Source organism: Neofelis nebulosa, chromosome 14, assembly GCF_028018385.1.
Source record: "Neofelis nebulosa isolate mNeoNeb1 chromosome 14, mNeoNeb1.pri, whole genome shotgun sequence".
NCBI lineage: Eukaryota > Metazoa > Chordata > Mammalia > Carnivora > Felidae > Neofelis > Neofelis nebulosa.
The window spans coordinates 66878883-66898530 of record NC_080795.1 but is presented as its reverse complement, the minus strand read 5'-3'; the positions used below and the strand labels follow the sequence as shown (position 1 = coordinate 66898530).

At 45.8% G+C, this 19648-nt stretch overlaps 1 protein-coding gene across 1 annotated transcript; it reads left to right on the top strand.

Annotated features, from left to right (window-relative positions):
* The first annotated feature begins 2207 nt into the window (after window positions 1-2207).
* Window positions 2208-10432, top strand: KLHL38 (kelch like family member 38). The gene is made up of 4 exons (XM_058698998.1): window positions 2208-2488; window positions 2903-4494; window positions 8345-8450; window positions 9334-10432. Exons 2-4 carry the CDS (start codon window positions 3106-3108, stop codon window positions 9621-9623), a joined length of 1785 nt encoding a protein of 594 aa, XP_058554981.1. The 5' UTR covers window positions 2208-2488; window positions 2903-3105; the 3' UTR covers window positions 9624-10432.
* Window positions 10433-19648: the final 9216 nt, after the last annotated feature.

Genomic DNA, 19648 nt, shown 5'->3' with positions numbered 1-19648 from the left:
TCACAACAAACCCTTGGCTTGATCACTAGCTGGAAGAGAAATCATGCAGGTATTTCAGAGCAATAAAAAGTTATTTTTCCCTTGTGCTGACTCTGAGGCCAAGGACTAAAGCACTAGCACGGGGTTGGGAAGATCAGTTCCCAACCTTGAGCTTCATAATTCTTGCTCTGTGGTATAAAGCAGTTATTTTACTTTTCTCTTTATCACGTTATTGGATTTTATTGAAATGAGGGACATCCAGATGGCTCCAGAGCGCTGTTTACATTGCAGTCTAATGGACATGTGCCAAGCTGCATGTGGAAGGCCCTGCTACACCTGTATGGTGAGGGGGGAGGGGTATGAAGTCCACCTAACAGTGCTCCCCCTCTTTCCCTAGTCTCCATTCTGCTATGCTCAATTCAAGAACTATACATAAGTTACCCACTATGTGTCAGTCACCGTGCTAGGCACTAGGGATAGAGAGACGACTGAGACAAGGTTCTTGCTGTCCAGACACTGCCACTCTAAGACGGGGGGCACAGGCAGGTAAACGTGACTGCACTGAGGGAATGAGGCATGTAATGTTAGAAGTATGCAATAGGAATGGAAATAACACAGAAGGCTGGGGAATTAATGATGTGAGAGGGTCAAGGAAGACTTTCAGAGAGGCTGATCTACAAATCAAATTTTGAAGGATGACTAGGAGTTCAGAGGTGAAAGTGGAAGAGATGGCAAAGGGGAGAGCAAGCAAAGGCACAGAAGCACAAAACAGAGGGGACTCGGACCTTTTAAGGAATTTGGCTACTCGCCTGTCATATCGCCAGCTTGGCTCAGAAGTGCAGAAATAATCACCAGCTCTGATAGCTATTAAACTGCTCTTCTCTCCAGCTCCCTGCATGTACCCCGATGGGTCTCTGACCCCCTTGGCTCAGGTGTTCTGCTCCTAGTTCTGGCCTCTGGGCGTCTGGCCCTAATGACATGTTATGGTTTTACTTGCCTGACCTTGATCTTCTAGACTCTTTGGGGTAGGATCCACTCTGTGATCTGCAACTAATAAGGAGAGATACCCCTCCTTCCACCATGCTCTGTGGTACCCTAAAGGCCAGGCCCGCCCAGCCTCCCCAACAGAGACCGGGCACATATAAAGATCTGCACTTCGTCTACTAGAGCTAGAATAAAAAATGTACGTGGGAGAGAGACGCAGCAGGAGATGGTTCTCCAGGGAGGCAGCAGACCAATCTGATCCCTGCTAAAGTCTGGGCTTCATCCTGCCAACATGGGGAGCCACTGAAAGGCATGATGCAGGGGACTGGCAGATTCCAGTTTGCCTTCCTCGGGGTTACTCTGCTGGTTATTCAAGGTGATTGTATTAGAGGAAGAGAGACTGGGAGCAAAGGAAAAAGTCAATATGGAGAGGCTGTTGCCACAGTGTGAGCAAGACTGAGTAAACCAGGCTCCCCTGCCACTCACTGCTGGTGCAGTCAAATCAGCATCTCCCTGGGGGCAGAGGCAGGACAGAGCTGGCATCAACCTTGTGGTTCCTTAGCTGTCCATTGTGGCTCTGATTCTTACATTTGGGGGCTGCCTCCTCCTCTCTCTTTTTTCTTCTCCCTCCCTCCCTTTCTCCCCCTTCTCTGCCTCCTTCCTTCTCTTCTTGCTTATTCCTTTTCCTCCCTCCTCCCTTCCCCTCCCTCTCTGGCACACCCTGGAGAGATGTGCCTTGCCTCCTGCGTCCAGCTCAAGACTCCCTGATGGGAGAAAACAGAAAACCAACAAAGTTTTGTGTTTTCCAGAGTCTGGAGACTCCGGGGTGCCCCACAAATATTAAAAACAACTTTTGTCACAGATTCCATCACCTCGGAGCCTGCAGGAGGAAATCACAGCCCTCTCCAACAATCCTGCTAACAGACAATGGGAAATAAGAAACCCACCGACCAGTACTCTTGGGCCCATGTTCCGGCTTCCTTAAGGCCATCCACCACCTTCAGCTTGCCCCAAACTATCTCCAGTGACTCTCCCCAGGTCACAGCAACCTGTTTACAAACATCTAGAATTCCCAGGCACTTTTAGGACAAGGGACTCAGGATGTGTCCAAGTGGGCAGCAAAGTCTTCTCTAAGAGAAGCTGTTCCTCCAGATCTATTTATGACGACGTAAACACTTGCCAAGGAAACAAGGCATGTGGGCATGCGCCGGCCCCACAGTCCCTCGGGTTGCTGCAAAAGGCAACTGAAAAGTCACATGTCATAACAGTGGAAAGTACATATGCAACTATTCTTAGCCCTGGAATGTATACACTGTCTCCATGCCCAGTGCTTCTTTCCCGAAGTTCTAGAAAACTGTGAAAGTACCGTTAGCATAAACAAATCCAGAACTCTCCCAGGACAAATCATCTGCCAGCTGAAGGAAAGGCTTAGGTTTATGGTCTCACTTGGATCCAGAGGTGGAAGCTCTCCGGAGGGACCAGCCGGACCAGGCATCATCAGTGGATGTCACTGCAGCAAATGAAGGTAAATATCTCTAATGTTTAATTCTTCTGTGGGTAGACTGCCAGATGACATCCAGTAAACCCTGCCCAGGGTACTGTTTGGTCTCTGCTTTCTGTTTATCACATGTTTAAAACAAAACCCCAAAGACTGTCTGAAATCATGTTTTAAAAAATAAGTTGCAAAGGCCCATTTTCATCCTTTAGTACTGTCTAGTTACCCGAGGGCCACGCCCCCAGAATGACATCCTTGGGGAAAGACTAACACCCAGAAAGATGCTTAGATGGGTTTACTAAATAACACATATGCTGAGAAGCTCACAGAATTCGGCTGGTCAAATGCATGGACTGTCACTTTGCTTCAGGCTCACATTTAATTAAGCCCCTGACAATCAAGTAACTTCCAACAACATTGGTGGTTCTTTTTCATTTTTCTCAGATTATCTGAAGATGCTATTTGCCTATTACCTTTGAGAGTAATCACAACCAAAAAGAGAGGTGTTGGCTGTGAGGTCTTGGGTGTAGGTGGCCTCTCTTTCCAAACTTCACTAAGCAACATTCTTGGCGTTATCCACAAGCATCTTGGTGAATAGACATAGATGCTATAAGTCTTGGAGCCAACACAGTTAAACACTTCAGCACATGCTTCCCCTTGGGACCTCTTCCCTACCTTGTAGAATGGATGAGGAGTTGCCAGATGAGTTGCTCTTCAAAGACCATGACTTCTCCTCTGACTTACTGAGGCAGCTCAATGGCTTAAGGCAAAACAGGATGCTGACTGATGTGAGCATCTGTACCGGGACCTGGGAGGTCCCCTGCCACCGAAGTGTGCTGGCCTCCAGCAGCCCCTACTTCAGGGCCATGTTCTGCAGCAACTTCCGGGAGAGAAGCGAGGCCAAAGTCCAGCTGAGGGGCATCGACCCCCCAACTCTGGACCAGATCATCTCGTATGTGTACACTGGGGAGGTGCACATCACGGCTGAGAACGTCCTGCCCTTGATGGAGGCAGCCTCCATGCTACAGTATCCCAAGCTTCTGGAGGCCTGCTCCTCCTACCTCCAGAGCCAGCTGACCCCCGGCAACTGCTTGGGTATGATCAGACTCTCTGAAATCTTAAGTTGTGAGAGCCTCAAGAAGAAAGCCAGGGAGGTGGCCCTGACGTGTTTTCCAGAGGTGGCTGCATCGGCAGACCTGAAGGAGCTCTGCGTCTTGGAATTGAGAGACTATCTGGGGGATGACGGGCTCTGTGCGGAGGAGGAAAAGGTGTTTGAGGCCCTCATGGTTTGGGTCAAGCATGACCTCCAGGCCCGGAAACGACACGTGCAGGAGCTGTTCAAGCAAGTCAGGCTTCAGTACATCCACCCGGCCTTCTTCCACCATTTCATCGCCAACAATGCCCTCCTTCAGTCCTTGCCCTCATGCCAGACCATCCTGGAGACAGCCAAGAGGCAGATGTTTGCTTTGCACAGTGCCACCAGTGCCCCAGACCTCCAACCTCCATGGCATGTCCCCCCAAGAACCTCTTACCAAGATTTCCTCGTCCTCTTGGGTGGAAGGAAGGACAGCCAGCAGACCACCAGGGATGTTCTGCTGTACAACAGACAAACCGGCCAGTGGCAGAACCTTGCCAAACTCCCGACCCGGCTGTACAAGGCCTCAGCTGTCACTTTGCACCGCAGCATCTATGTGCTGGGAGGCATGGCTGTCGGCACAGGGAAGAACATGCCCAGCCACAACATCTACATCTACTCCCTGAAGCTCAATCAGTGGAGGCTGGGGCAGCCCATGCTGGTCGCCCGCTACTCGCATAAAAGCACTACCCATAAGAACTTCATCTTTTCCATTGGGGGGATTGGAGAAGGGCAGGAAGTCATGGGCTCCATGGAGAGATACAACAGCATCTTGAACATCTGGGAGAGTATGGCCAGCATGCCAGTGGGGGTTCTCCACCCTGCAGTCGCTGTGAAAGACCAAAGACTCTACCTTTTTGGGGGAGAGGACATCATGCAGAATCCTGTGCGCCTTATCCAGGTAAATGACTGGTCCTTCCCATCATGTAAGTGCATGAGTGTATACCCACACATACACACAAGTGCATGCACACACACACATACTTAAACACATATGCATATATATACGCATACATACACACATGTATATACATGCATGCATGTACACATGTGTATACATGCATGCTGAGTACATGCATGCATACATATAATACATATATACACACTTATCATTTGCAGGGGAAGCGTAAAGGAGGGAGTAAAGGAAGGATGGAAGGGAGGAAGGAAAGAAGAAAGTTTAAATTCAGCAAGATTTCATCCATTTATGAATTCTTGTTGTATAAGATTAACACATACAAAGGAACATCAAATACAATCCCTGTACACAAAGAGTTTATCTTCATTGGAGGAAAAAATTAGTATATCTAAAAGTCCAAGCTAGAACACACTGAATGTCTGATAGTGAAATTCTATAGGAATTTTGCAGATGCTTCTAACAATTCAGCAAGGCCCTGTAAGATTCCCAAGCATTGGTCCACAGTCCATTACCAAATCCCTGGGAACCCAACCTCAAATCAGCGGAATCAAAATCTCTTTGTGTGGGGTCCTGACATTTACACATCAGAGACATCTCCAGGAGATTCTCAGTTGCAGCCACGTTGGGGAACCTTGCCTTAAATGATAAGTAGATGCTAATATCACTAGCAAGCTCTCTTAGAAGTATTATTAACAGAGGCCAAAATGTCAGAACATGAAGTGTTTCATGCAAGTTCTAATCTCTGCAGTTTACCTAATGATATGAAAAACTTGAATAATGAGCCTATCTTTAAAGATAAGGAAATTCCTAGTATTTGTTTTATTCAAGAGCTATATTGAGCCCCAGCCATGGTAAGAGCCCTGGGGATGTGGGCATGAGGAAGAAAGTGCACTTACACTCCAGGAGCTTGCTGGACAATTGCAATTCAGGTGCAAAATGGAGGGGTGCTTTAAGAGCATGGGGAGTGCCTTAAACCAGTCTAGAAGGAATCGGGGATGGTGTGACTTTCGAGGTTGGTCTGCTGACTTGAACAGAGAGGCAAGAGAGAAGGGGAGTAAATGAAGAGGGAGAACCACTGGGTGGATAGAAGGATCTGACATGGATGGAGACGGGAAGCTTCTCTAAGCAGAGGCAGAGTCCTCTGTTGAGGGCAGGGTGGTGAAGCTGGGCAAGGGAGCAGCTGCTCAAAGGCCCTGAAGCAGAAAGGGGCACAGCCCATGGACTGAAGACACTGAAAGCCTGAGAATGTAGCTGCAACACAGAGCAGGAGGAGAAAGGTGGTATGCCAGGCAGGGCTGGGGGGTTAGTCCCCATGTGCTCTCCACCCAGACTGCTGCCCCTGAGCCCCTACTATAGAAATTCTGGAACATTCTTAGGGGATGGGTGTTTGTGCAGATGAGGCTGACCTGGCCAGCTTTCTGGACCTTGTCAAGGAATTGGGGTTGTAGCCTGAGAGGAACAGTGTGGCTGAAGTAATCAAATTTACATTTTTATAAGTTCCCTTTAGATAGCTTGGGGAGACAGGACTGGTCTAAGTGGACAACAGGAGGAGAGCTGGGGACTGTTCTAGAAGTCCAGGCCAGGGTGACTGGTGGCTTGGGCTAAGTTGGTGCCAGTGGAGATGGAGAAAAGTGAAAAGCTCCAATTTAATTTCTGTTTTTTCTTGCCTTCACTTCTCCAGCCCATATTTTCAGCTCCTCCCTGACCATCTAGGCAGATTCTGAGTCTGTTCCAAATCCCACTGATTTATTTGAGCCAGGAGAGACATGTTTTGCTCTCCACCAAGCTCTGGCCACACAATTCAGATGTAACAAAGTGCTTCTATGTAAAGCTAGAGCCCCTCCCTCTTTTAAAAAATATTTTTCAAAATAAAGTCAACAACTATGCTAAGTATTTCACATTGCAAAATTGTTATTGATTTCCTAAGAATAAATACAAGGCTCAGAAAAGCTTTTAAGCTGGCACATCAAAAAATGCATAGTACCATCAAGCAAGACTCTTGCAAAGGCAGAAAAAAATCCACTAACAAATGAGTGATCCTTTTATACTGCCGTAGTGAGAAGGGGGAAAGGGGAAAAGTATTCATGGAAACCTTTATTGTCTACCTAGCATTAACTTTGATACGAAATTTTTATTCATTCAAATAGAGTGTAAAATCAATGCTGGGGGTTGCTTGATGGAATAGGTTGGATTTTCTGGCACAGATTCAGAGTTTTCTTTAATGGATGGTTCTTCTGCGGGCATGCATTCTTTGAGGAACTATACCGCAGTGGGGTTACTGTGCACTTTGTGTGTGTATGTGTACCTTTCTCCCTGGCCTTCTTTCTACCTCTGTTTCTGGAGGGCATTAAGCAAATCCTTTACCATAACATCACTTCCTCCATAGGTCAAAGACCATCTTTTGTTATCCTTGCCCCAGTCTCTCTAGGGGTATTATGAGGATTATGAGCAACTGTTTAATCTATCTTTGAAACCATACCCCAAGCTGACAGAGAACAGAAAGTCAGGAGGCAATTACTCATTCAGTGTTTGCTTTTGCTCCCAGGATCCTACTTTCTAAAGTGTCACCTACGTATTTTCAGATGAAACCATGAGGCTTAACAGCCATCAAGACTGCCTCTGTCTTTAGCACATGGCCTCCTCTATGCTTCACCAACTTCAAGAACTGACAGAGACCTTAAGAGGTCTCCAGTCTCAAAGGCTCCATCAAGAAAGGCAACACTTACATGGCCCCAGGCAGAGCCATGAGTGTGGTGGTTAAGAACATGGACTCCGGGTGGGGTCAACCAGACCAGCTGTTCCACTCACTCTAGCTGTGTGACTTTGGACATGTCACTTAACCCCTCTAAGCCTCAATCTAATCTGAAAAAAATGGAGGCAAGTAATGGTACCTACTTCACAGGATGATTGTGAAGACCAAATTTGGTAAACTAACAAAACATAGAGTCTTTCATATGGTGGCAATTATATTTTATATGGAAAGAATTGCCAGCAAAGAATTATACTTCATATAGAAAGAATTGCCAGCAAAGAATTATACTTCATATAGAAAGAATTGCCATTTTCTTCTGTAGGTAAATGTTTTGCCCCTTCTTTTCTTATATGAGTCCATCCTAAATCTCTTGTGTTAAATTTTGCTAACATTGAATTAATTTATATTTGATATTTGAACTTTATTTAAACTGAGGGGAACATGTTCTGGAAATCATGATTTGTGACTCTATTTCAGAGCATGGCTAAGGAGTCCTGCCCCACCTCTATGCTCTTTTTTTCTTTTCTCATACTTCCTCTCTGATTCTAATGACTTTCAGGCACAAACTGTTCGAAAGCCTTCCTCTCCTAGCCCCAAATGTATTCTTGGCTCTCAGGCCCTCTCTGATACACTGGAACATTTAGAAACCTAAACATGAGCCGGAAATAGAAATGATTGAAAAATCATTGGTTTTATGAATACCCAAGTTGCTTCATTTCCCATTAAAAGAAAAAAAATGTTCCAAGCAAGGTAAGAAAACACATACTACAATGCCTAACTCTTGGTCCATTCTATAGACACATAGCCAAGGATCTCATGGGCTCACATAAAGACCAATTTCTAGTAATATATTCTTTCTGTTATTTAATTATACCTTATTGATAGCAATATATCAGTATTGCTTAGTATATACCAATATATCAATATTGCTTGGTATAATAGGCATTATATCTACCTACATTTCAAAAACTAGGAAAAAGTGAAAAAAATCACTCCTATTTCACTCTCTTAACTACTACTTCTATCTTTTTAAAAATATATATCCCTTTACAATGCAGCACCATGATTATATTTCTCCCTCAGGTTTACCACATTTCCAGAAACACATGGTTCAAAATGGAGACGAGAATGATCAAGAATGTGTGTGCCCCTGCAGTGGTGCTGGGGGAGCGTATTGTCATCGTGGGAGGTGAGTTTGAACAGAGGATCGTGAGGCTGGACACAAACTTGGCATCTCCCGTGGAAAACGGGTCACTAATAGACAGATGTTGTTCTACAAAACAGTGCTGTTAAAAGCACATCCATCCAACTAGGGGAGTGTGGACGACTTGGCAAAGTTTTTTTCTCATCCAGAAGTTTTTCCCTGTCTTTATCTATAAACAGGGGGTGAAATAATACCTATTTCACAGAATTGTTGTGATAATAAAATGTGTTCATATATCTAAAGCACTTAGCACTCTCCCGGGTACATGGCAAATACTAAAATAATGTTTGCTACTGTTCATAATATCAGCCGTTAAGAGATAATTTCTCTGCAATTGCAGTATAGTGTCTTGGTTAAGAGGACTGGTTTTAGGGTCAGACCTGGGTTCAAATCCTGACTCTGCCACTGGCTGTATACTCTCTGGCAATTTATTAATGTTTTTTTTTTTTCTGTGCCTCCATTTGCACATCTGTAAAATGGGGATCTTAAAAGTGGGGACTGGTAGGGACCAGGTAGGGCTGTCGTGGAAATCATTCCTGAATTCCCAAAGGCTCCTTCTCTGGATTGTTAAGGCTCTTGGGGAAGGTGGGGAGTGTGTAAAAGAAATGAAAATGACATTGAGGCTGAGAAAGCCACTGAAATCAGGAGGCTGCTCCTAATATAATGCTGCCTTAACTAATCAGACAGATTGGAGTCCAAACCCCAGCTGTGCCCACACCTTGGGCAGGTTACCAAAGCATACTACACCTTAGTTCAGAGTGCAGCCTTGATACTGGGCAATGGCAGAGATAAGCCATGTTTCCAGACTGCAGCCTTCCATTCCCAAGTGAGCAACACTGAGCTTGCCGATATGCCATTTGGTTTTCAGGTTACACGAGGAGGATTCTTGCTTATGATCCTCAATCCAACAAATTTGTCAAGTGTGCGGACATGAAAGACCGCAGGATGCACCATGGGGCCACGGTGATGGGGAACAAGATCTATGTAACGGGTGGGCGGCGGCTGACCACAGATTGCAACATTGAGGACTTGGCCTCCTTTGACTGCTACGACCCTGAGACAGATACCTGGACATCCCAGGGACAGCTTCCTCACAAACTCTTTGATCACGCCTGCCTCACTCTCCAGTGCATACCCCACACTCCCACCTTCTCATGAAGTCGGCGAGAAACTGTTGGTCTTAGTCAAGATGCTTTCTGTTGCAAGGGACAGAAACCCAATTCCAAGGAGCTTAACCCTAAAAGGATGCAGGGAGTGCCCACAGGACTGAAAGTTCCAGAGCCCGGAGGCCTGAAACCAGACATATTGTTGCCAGAACTCTCTGTCCACACCGCAACTCTCTCTCTCTCTCCCCCTTTCTCTTTCTCCTCACTTTCCCTCCTTCTCTACCTCATCTCTACTAGATTTCATTCTGCAAACAAGTTTCTTGATCCACAAATTATGAAGACAATGGCAACTGATAAACTCAGACTCACATTTTCTAACTTTGCATCTTCAAGACAGAACTTGACCATCATCCATATATTAATCCTGAAAATAATCCTAATTGGACGTTTTTTAATTCCATGGCTTCCTCTTGAGTCAATCACTGTTTCCAGGGCTTGTGCTACTGTGTAATCCCAGATCATGTCCCTACAGGCTGAGGTCATGTTAACTGTTATCACTGACAGTCTATCCACTGCACATGATGAGATAGAGGCAGTTTCCCCAAAGGAAGAACTGCTGGGCTGACCAGAACCACATCTGCCCAGATCATCATGGAAACCCAGAACTAAAGGGCTGAGAGACCCGGAAGAGTCCCTAGAAGCATGTGGTCCAGGGGGCAGTGTGAGACATTGACCGTGACCCTGTTTCTTTGCATTCTATGGATGTAGTACATTGGGATTCCAGGGAAATATGTCAATTCAGTTTCTAGGGTTTGCAAAATTATCTATGCTGCCAGAATAAAGTTTGTTTCTAGTGCCAAAGGATGTTTTCCTCCAGCCTCTGGGGAGCTATAAACCTGCAGAATTAATCAGGATTTTCATTTTGGTAAATGTTATGAGAATTGCTCTTCCGAGGCAAGCCAACAAATTCCTTCACAGATTCCAGCAATTATTGCCCTCTCCGTGCCAGGGCTGGATATCCCCTAGCCCTCTTTACCTCAAAGTTCTTCCCATGCTGGCTCAATCCCAAGCCCAAGAATAAACTGAAGATGGTGACACATTATAATCACCTGGGAAGCTGTTTGAAAATGGGGCTGAGCCGCATTCCGGAGGGACATACAGGGATTCTCAGGTGGAGCCTAGATCACTGAAATGTGTGGTCAGGATTAAGAACCACCATCCTAGGCGCTTGGGTGGCTTAGTCCATGAAGTGACCAACTCTTGGTTTCGGCTCAGGTCATGATCTCACAGTTTGTGGGATCGAGCCCCTTGTCAGGCTCTGTGCTGACAGTGTGGAGCCTGCTTGGGATTCTCTCTCTCTGCCCCTCCCCTGCTCTCTCTCACTTTCTTTCTCTTATAAATAAATAAATAAATAAATAAATAAATAAATAAATAAATAAATAAATAAATAAGCTTTTTAAAAATTAAACAAATAAAAAAAACCAAGAACCGCTGTCCTGCTCAGCTGCAGGTACTGAAACATTCGTGTGCTGACCCGCTTCCCAGCATGTTCTGGCCAGCCCTGTCGCCACCCAATAGCATTGGTAAAGTCTTCTCTCTAGCAATGGAAACATCTGGAATGGGTCTCACTGCCCTGAACCTGGCACCAGAGTGACCCCAAGCTGGAGCCTTCCTCCTACCCTGCTCTTCAGGCTCATGTTCTGGACTTACCCTTTCTTCATAATTTGTATTTTTTGCCCTTCAGTTTCTCCTGCTGGGGTCTGAAGCTCTTCTCTGCTCCCCAGACCACTTGGCTGTGGTCCAGACACCTGGCCCAGATTATCAGCCCCTACTCTTGATCATGATCACTGTCACCTTAGCAGTTGGCTGGCCTCTTACTACAACCTATTCTCTTTGAACCTCTCTGTTCAGGCCCTCAATCCCACCTCTTCCAGCAAAAGGTAACCAGTGATGCCTCCAGTGCCTAAATGGAGGTCCATTTTGATTTCTCATCTGACTTGACCATTCAACACAGATGACTCTCTCTCCATCTAGAAATGTCTTCCTCACTCCGCCTCTGGGACACCATTCACTGTCTCTTCCTACTGCGTGCAGTTCATTCTTCTCTCTTTCTTTCCCAACTAATAAATGGAGGTACACTCCAGTGCTCAGCCCTTACACCTTTTGTGCATCTACCCTCACTCCCAAGGTAAGAGACACCCCCCCTGCCCCAGTGTAGGGCTTATCATTCCAGCTATGTGCTGCTGACTTCCCAGTGTTCTCCAGTTCCAGAGTCTACAGCTTGCTCCATGTTTCCACTTGGATGTTAAATACCTCAATGTAAACATGTTCAAGAACACTTTTTCCTCCCATGATAGGCTTCCCCATCCTGGGAGAGGGAAACACCTGTGTCCCAGTTTCTCAGGCCGGATGCTACTCTTGGCTCTTGTCTGGCACACCCAACTCCATCTGTTTCAGGTGTGACAGAGCCCAGTCGCCTCACCAGCCACAGCTCTTACTATGGTCCAAGCTGCCATCTTCTCTCATCTGAACTCATCACTGGTGTCTCTGCTTCCACCTTTGCCCCCAAATCTCCCTCAACCCATCAGCTTGGAGCATCTTTCACAAATTTATAAGTGAGAATAGATCCTTCCCTTGTTTAAAATTCTGCAAAGCGGGGCGCCTGGGTGGCGCAGTCGGTTAAGCGGCCGACTTCAGCCAGGTCACGATCTCGCGTCTGTGAGTTCGAGCCCCGCGTCGGGCTCTGTGCTGACAGCTCGGATCCTGGAGCCTGTTTCCAATTCTGTGTCTCCCTCTCTCTCTGCCCCTCCCCCGTTCATGCTCTGTGTCTCTCTGTCCCAAAAATAAATAAAAAACATTGAAAAAAAATTAAAAAAAAATAAAATAAAATTCTGCAAAGCTTATACTGGAATTAAAGTAGAAAAGTTGGGGCACCTGGGTGGCTCAGTTGGTTAAGCATCCGACTTTGGCTCAGGTCATGATCTCATGGCTTGTGAGTTCAATCCCCTATGCTATTGGGTGGCATCAGGTCCCGCATCAGGCTCTGTGCTGACAGCTCAGAGCTTGGAGCCTGCTTTGGGTTCTGGGTCTCCCTCTCTCTCTGCTCCTCCCCCACTAGCACTCTGTCTCTCTCTGTCTCTCAACAATAAATAAAAGTTAGAAAAAAATTTTAAGTAGAAAACTTAATTTAAAAAATGTCTTTAATTAAAAAAAAACCAACCTCTCCAAAGCCGTCCCAGCTTTCTCAGACAACTTTCAGACACCTGCAAGATTGCTCTGCGACCCCACACTGCTGCCCCCCTACTCTCACTCCGCACCATGTCCCCCAACTCAGCATCAGCCACACTGGCCTCCAGGCTCACACATCGTTTCCACTGTCTGTGTTCACACTTGCTGTGCTCTCCACCCAAACACGCTTGGCCCAGATACCACACCCACAGGGTCCCCTCCAAACAACAGCCAGGTTAATCTTAAAAACACAAACTGTTCATGTTCCTCTCCTGCTTAAATGACTTTACAGCTTCCCAGAGACCTTTGAACAGAGCCCCCCATCCTTTATCTAGCCTCTAGGGCTTTCTGCTGCCCAGCACCCATCCGTGTCTCTGACCTTGCCTTTTGCTGCTCCCCACGGTGCCCACCACTGCCTCTGCCTTTATTATTCCCCCTCCTCTCTCTTGCCTCTGGGTCTTTGCTCTGGTCTAATACACACCTCTCTCACCTCTTCACCTGACATAATTTCAAGTCATACCTTACCAGCCAGATTAAAAATCACTGCATCAGAGGACTTCCGTGTACCCCACCCTTGCCTGGGTCAGCTCTCTCTCCTATTAAATGTCTCCATTGTCCCTATACACCCTCTTTGAGACCCTTATCCTACTTGTAATTACTTGATCACTATCTTCCCCTCCAGGCTCATATCTGCCCAATCTCTTCTGCATTTCCAGGGCTGGGCTTGGCATTGCCTACATGTATTGTAGGTCCTCAATAAATATAGCATGAATGGATAAAAGAATGAGGCTGCTGAATCTACACTGTCTCTAAAATCCATCTCAGACTCAGAGGTCAGTGTGGATAGGCCCTAGTTCAAGCATCTCAGATCCTCTGCTAAGGAATCACTGTGTCCTTCCTTTATGCTCTTTCTTTCTCCCACCCTGGGGAAGATGTAGCATGGCCTACCTATGTCAGGCCTAGAGGATGAGAGCTTCTCCTAGAGGGTCCTGTTTGTCTGGAATTGGAAGTGAGAGTCTTGCCATCTGTAAACTCCTGCAGCCTCCAAAATTCCTTCTGTCAGAGACTTGCTAATGCCTCAGCTTTCTCTCCCTTCATCTTAATCCAAAATTTAATAAGCTGCTGGCATCTGTGGCTACTTGGAGCTTGTATGAGTCTCACTGGGGCACAGAAGCACTAAGTAAGTTGTCCCCTGGAATGTATAAAGAAAGATGGCACCAGGGGCGAACACATTGGGACACACACGGCAGGCCAGCTTTGTGCGTCCAGTAAGAGGTCTCTGTGGCAGGTGCATTTACATACCTGGGCGTCCACCTGGCCAAACCCCATATCTGATCTGAGTTAGGAAATGCCCTTCTGTCATAAGGGACCCTTTGGAATCTGCTAAGGAAATCACAGTCCAAAAAGAAAGAGGTTTTAGCATGAGGCTTGTGCATCTCACTGGCTAAGGAGAGGGTCACAATCCAGAGCTGAAGTCAAAATATATTTAGCCAGCAGCAGTTAACCTAAAACATTATAAGTAAAAAATGTCAGATAGCCTGACTAATCATTGCAACAGGCAACAAGGGAGGGGGATGGAAATGAAGTGGACGGAACAAGGGCTATGCAAGAAAATGCTAACAAAAATATCAAACACCCTGTCCCAACATAAACCAGTGAGCTGGAGAGGAGCCAGCAGAGAAAACAGTGTTGGCAGGAAGAAAGTGGCTGAATTTGCCTTCGCCACCTATAACAAAACTCTGCGATGTCCCAGAGGACAAGGACTATGACTGCTTTTACTCCCTTTATCCTTCTCAGGATGTCTGACACAACGCTGCCCCCCTCCAACATGCCATGCTTGTCCATGTCTCTGTGCCTCTGCACACATCATTGCCTCTGCCATGACGCCTTCCCCTGCCCTGACTCGTGAACTCTTACTCAGCCTTCACCTCCTCTGTGGAGCCTTCTCCAGCCTTTCTACCCACCTCTGCACTCCCCTTCCCTTTATTCCAGCTCCTTCTACATCATAGCACTGTAGAGACTTGTTAAAGGAACTGGAAGGAAAGCTCTTCATGGGAGCAGACAGAGTCTTGGTCCCTATGAACCTCTAGGTTCAGGCAGTACTTGGCACACAAACAGTGATGACATGCCTGCAGAATGAATGAGCAGGTGCACAAGTGAAAGGGCCCTACACATCACTGGAGTATATGGACTGCTCTGGGTGGAAAGAAGGAGTTAATTATCAGGCAAACTGCCATTCCCTAGTTTTTAGCTGCATTTCACCCCATTCTCTGCTTCCAGCACCACATGGCTTCCTTCTGTGTAAGTCCTCCTCTGTCTCTTATTGGATTTAGGGCGCACTCTAAACTAGTTTGATCTCATCTTGATCCCTTCCTTCATTACATCTTGAAAGACCCTATTTCCAAATAAGGTCATGTTCTGGGTTCCAGGTGGTCATGCATTTGTGGGGAGACACAATGCAGCCTGTTTCAGATACCATCTCCCACAAGAAGGCATCCTTGATGAGCTCTCACCACCACCACCCCCTCACCCCAGGTGGAGCCATGTGGCATGGACTCCTCCTCTCCCCATCTCATCAGGAGCACCTCCTGGGAAGGGACTGTGTCTTTCATCTCTGTATCCCCCACTCCAGCCCCACAGGGCCTGGCACTGCAAAGACACTCAGTGAACATGCATAAGCTAAATCCAACCATTTGACAGGGACTAGCAAACATTGTATGGACTCTGAGACTAATGTGCACAAGACACAGCTTCTGAGCAGCTTCCCAAGAGTACAGGGTGAATGATACCTTCCAAATGCCAATCAAGAAGGAATTGGTTGGTGGGGGGGGGGGTTTCAGGGGAGCTCAGTCAGCTAAGCGTCCAACTCTTGATTTTGGCACAGGTCCTGATCTCCCGATTCATGAGATCAAGCCCCACATCAAGTTCCACACTGACAGCACAGAGCCTGTTTGGGATTCTCCAGCCTTTCTACCCCTTTCTGCTCCTCTTCTGCTCTCCCTCTCAAAATAAATAAATAAACAGTAAAAGAAAAAAGAAGGAATTAGGGTCGGGCATAAGAAGCTATCTGAGAGAACTAATCTGTTAGCACAGTGTCACCCATAATGTCCTATTTTTGATCTTGCCAACATAAGCCTTTGGGGTGATGTCATGAGAGTGAATCCGATGCTAAGGATGCTGGGGAGAAGGAAGTCTGGTTTCTGAAATGTCAGTTTTCACGCAATCTTATAGGAATTCTAGGCTCCTGTTCAAATGCCACGTTATTCTCTTCATGTGGGGAATTTGGTTTTTTGCTTTCCCTAAAGACATCCATGAGTCTCTCTTCCTCCTGATTTCACTTATTTGATTTAATTAGAATTCCAGGGCATGCAATCCAGAATTCCCCAGTAATTCTCCCATAACAAGCCAGCTGTCCAGGAAAATGGTGCTTTGAGGACACAGACAGGGATTCAAAAATGTGAGGTGTTTCTAAGTTAGAAAGATACAGACAGGAAATTCTGTCCTATTCAGAATCAGAGGCTGTCTTTGTAGTTTCCCGAACAGTCCCATCAGCACTGCGCACATTCAGAGACAAGAGGGCCACCTCAGGACAACTGCAAAATCAGAACCTTCCAAAAGGGGTTGGGAGGGAAGTAATGCAGAGACATCTATGCTCAAGATAAGACCAAGGAGAAAAATAGCAGAATTCATTAGCAGAGTCTCTGAGACATTTATCTTTTGTCGAGTTTTTGAGAAAAAAAGAAAAAACAGAATTAATCCCCACTTGGAGTATAGATTGATTTGGCTTACTTATCTGAAGAGTAAACTAAAGCTGTTAATGGATTTGCCCATTTACTAAGCACTGAACCTGCATTACCCAGCTCAGTTAACACAAGAAGCTTCTCTCACCTCCTCAGCACCCTTCCTGACCACCCTAACCTAGCCCCCATCCCACCCACTGCATTGTCCTCTTGCGCTCCTTATTTCTTCCCTTCATACCTTTTAATCATAATTATTTATTATCTTACTTGCTTTCCTGAGTTTATTTAGTTGACATCCCCACCCAAATGGAAGATCCCTGAGAATGGAGAATGGCTGCCCTGTTCACGTCTGTTTCCCTGGTACCTGACACAGAGAAGGCAATCAACAAAGATTTGTTGAATGAATGAATGAATGAATGAATGAATGAATGAATGAATTGAATGAATGGCAATCCAGGCATTTAGGATGAGCGTAAAAGAGAGAAGGTAAGTTTGGGGAATGACACAGGAGAAGGGGAGAAATATGGGGAAGTGGTTGACTGGCATGGGAGGGCACAGTGGTCTTTATCCAGGTGAGTGTTGTAAGAAGATCACTCTGCCGGCAACCAGTGGAAGCATGGAGAAGTCCAGAAAGTTTAGATGGCAGGCTATTCCCATCCCCAGGAAGGATGATGAGGTATGGCCACTAATGTAACAGTTTACAAGTCTTCACATGTCTGTGCCCGTCACAGAGGACAGTGGGCATTTGCCCGTAACCCATCTCCTCCCTGGACATAATGATGAGACACAAAATCCTAAGCGGTCACCCTCTAAATCCTCCCACATGAAAGAAGACCCCAGGCAAATCACTTACCCCACTAGGACATAGTTGCCAAATTATATTTTAGGCATTATGATATTTTCCTCATTCTCAGGGCTTGATGAGGGGGAAGCACCTGAGATGACCTTCTAAATGTCTAAAGCAACAGTAGCCACTATGAACGCTGGGAGTAATAACAGATGTAGAAGTAAAGTGTACAGTGACATTTTGAATGTCAGTGACACTTAAAATTTAAATTTACAATGACATTGTAAATAATAATGGTAGCAGAAAGGATGGGGGGGAGGAGGTGGCAAAACTTCATGGGTGTATTGCATAGGGATGCAATGATCTCTCGCCAGACTATACAACAGGCCCCCTAACCACTCTTCCTGGCTCCAAAGTCTCCTCTTCTAGCTCCCCGTCCCCTGCTAGGGGCAATCCTAGCGGGCTTGGGGAAAATCAATAGATCCATTTATCTTTCTGAAAGATAAACCTGGCCAGATCTCTTCTTTGCTTAAACCCCTTCAATGGTCTCCCACCTCAAAAAATTCAAGCTTCACTTCCATACCTATGAGGTCCTTGTATGTGGAAGAATAAATAGCCTCCACCAGAATAGGTAACAAATAAAATGGTAGTGGAGGACCCACCCAATAGGAACTCAGTTAAGTGCTATTCTCCTTACTGCCCCACAGTCCCAGTTCAACTGGCCAAAAAGAAAACTCTTACTTGCCTATTAACAAAGAATGTTTACCTATTAGCTATAGCTGTAGATACATAGAAAAAGAGACTAAATAGATCTCAGATACCTGGCCACCAGCTCCTCATCCGATGGGGACACCGTGACCTGCTCTTCCATGCCAAAGGCACAGTATACTTATCCCAGAAGGGCTCAGTCCTGATGAATGTGGTCAAGGCCTTAGTTTCTCAAAATGTCTTCAGGGAAATATTTTTTTGCCCTCAAAATTGCCTCCTTTTCATCTAGAATGATGATTCATTTCATTATTCAGTGACTGAAAATTCATGAAATTTTGTGGTTAAAGCAAAAATGTGTCACACACAATTCCATATGTCCGTGCAGTGGGGCTGAGAAAATCTAATGATGAAAACCATCATTTCTTCCCCCAAAGTTTAACAGATCTCTCCACCTCTTTTTTTTTAACTTATAATATTTTTATCTCCTTAATTAAAAACATTGCTTTGAAAAATAATTAGATATAAGACTCCATAAATAAACATAATGGTCGAAGCACTGTACTTTCTTAGATTAGTTTCAAGGTTCAAATTCTCAAATGCAAATGTAACATTTCTGAGTCAGAGAGTTGGAAGGAGGCCTGGGTGACCAGTTGGTCCAATCCAGAGAGACAACATGGAGAAACAGAAACAGCAGTGGGCTTCATGAAAAAACATCTGAGGACCTGGGTTTGAGGTTTGGCTCTCCCTGTAGAGAGATGGATTCCTCAGGCAGGTCACTAAGCTACAATGTCCTTGCCTGTAAAATGAATGAATCTCATCTGCCAAACACTCTTGAGAAAATCACAACTGTTGGGGCATCGGGGTCACTCTGTCAATTAAGCATCTGACTCTTGATTTCAGCTCAGTCATGATCTAACTGTGAGATTGAGCCTCGTGTTGGATTCTACACTGACAGCCCAGAAGGTGCTTGGGATTCTCTCTTCCTCTCCCCCTACTTGATTGATCGCACACTAGCACTGTCTCTCAAAATAAATAAATAAACATTTTTGAAAAAGAAGAAAATCACATTGGGGCACCTGGGTGTCCGACTTCCCCTGAGGTCATGATCTCACAGTTTGTGGGTTCAAGCCCCACGTCGGGCTCTGTGCTGACAGCTCAGAGCATGGAGCCTGCTTTGGATTCTGTGTGTGTGTCTCTCTCTCTGCCCCTCCCCACCTCCCCTCTCATGTGCACACACTCTCTCTCTCAAAAATAAATAAACATTTTAAAAAATTAATAAAAAAAAATCGCAGGGCACCTGGGTGGCTCAGTCGGTTGAGTGTCCAACTTCAGCTCAGGTCATGATCTCACAGCTGATGAGTTCGAGCCCCGCATTGGGCTCTATGCTGACAGCTCAGAGCCTGGAGCCTGCTTCAGATTCTGTGTCTCCCTCTCTCTCTGCCCCTCCCCTGCTCGCACTCTGTCTCTGTCTCTCAAAAATAAACATTTAAAAAATAATAATAAGAAGAAAATCGCAACTGTAAAGGGAAAAGAAGACATTGCTCTATGATGGTCAGCAAAAAATACCCTCCCACATTCTTCACTCCACCCCTCTAGGCTCAACATCCTTTTAGT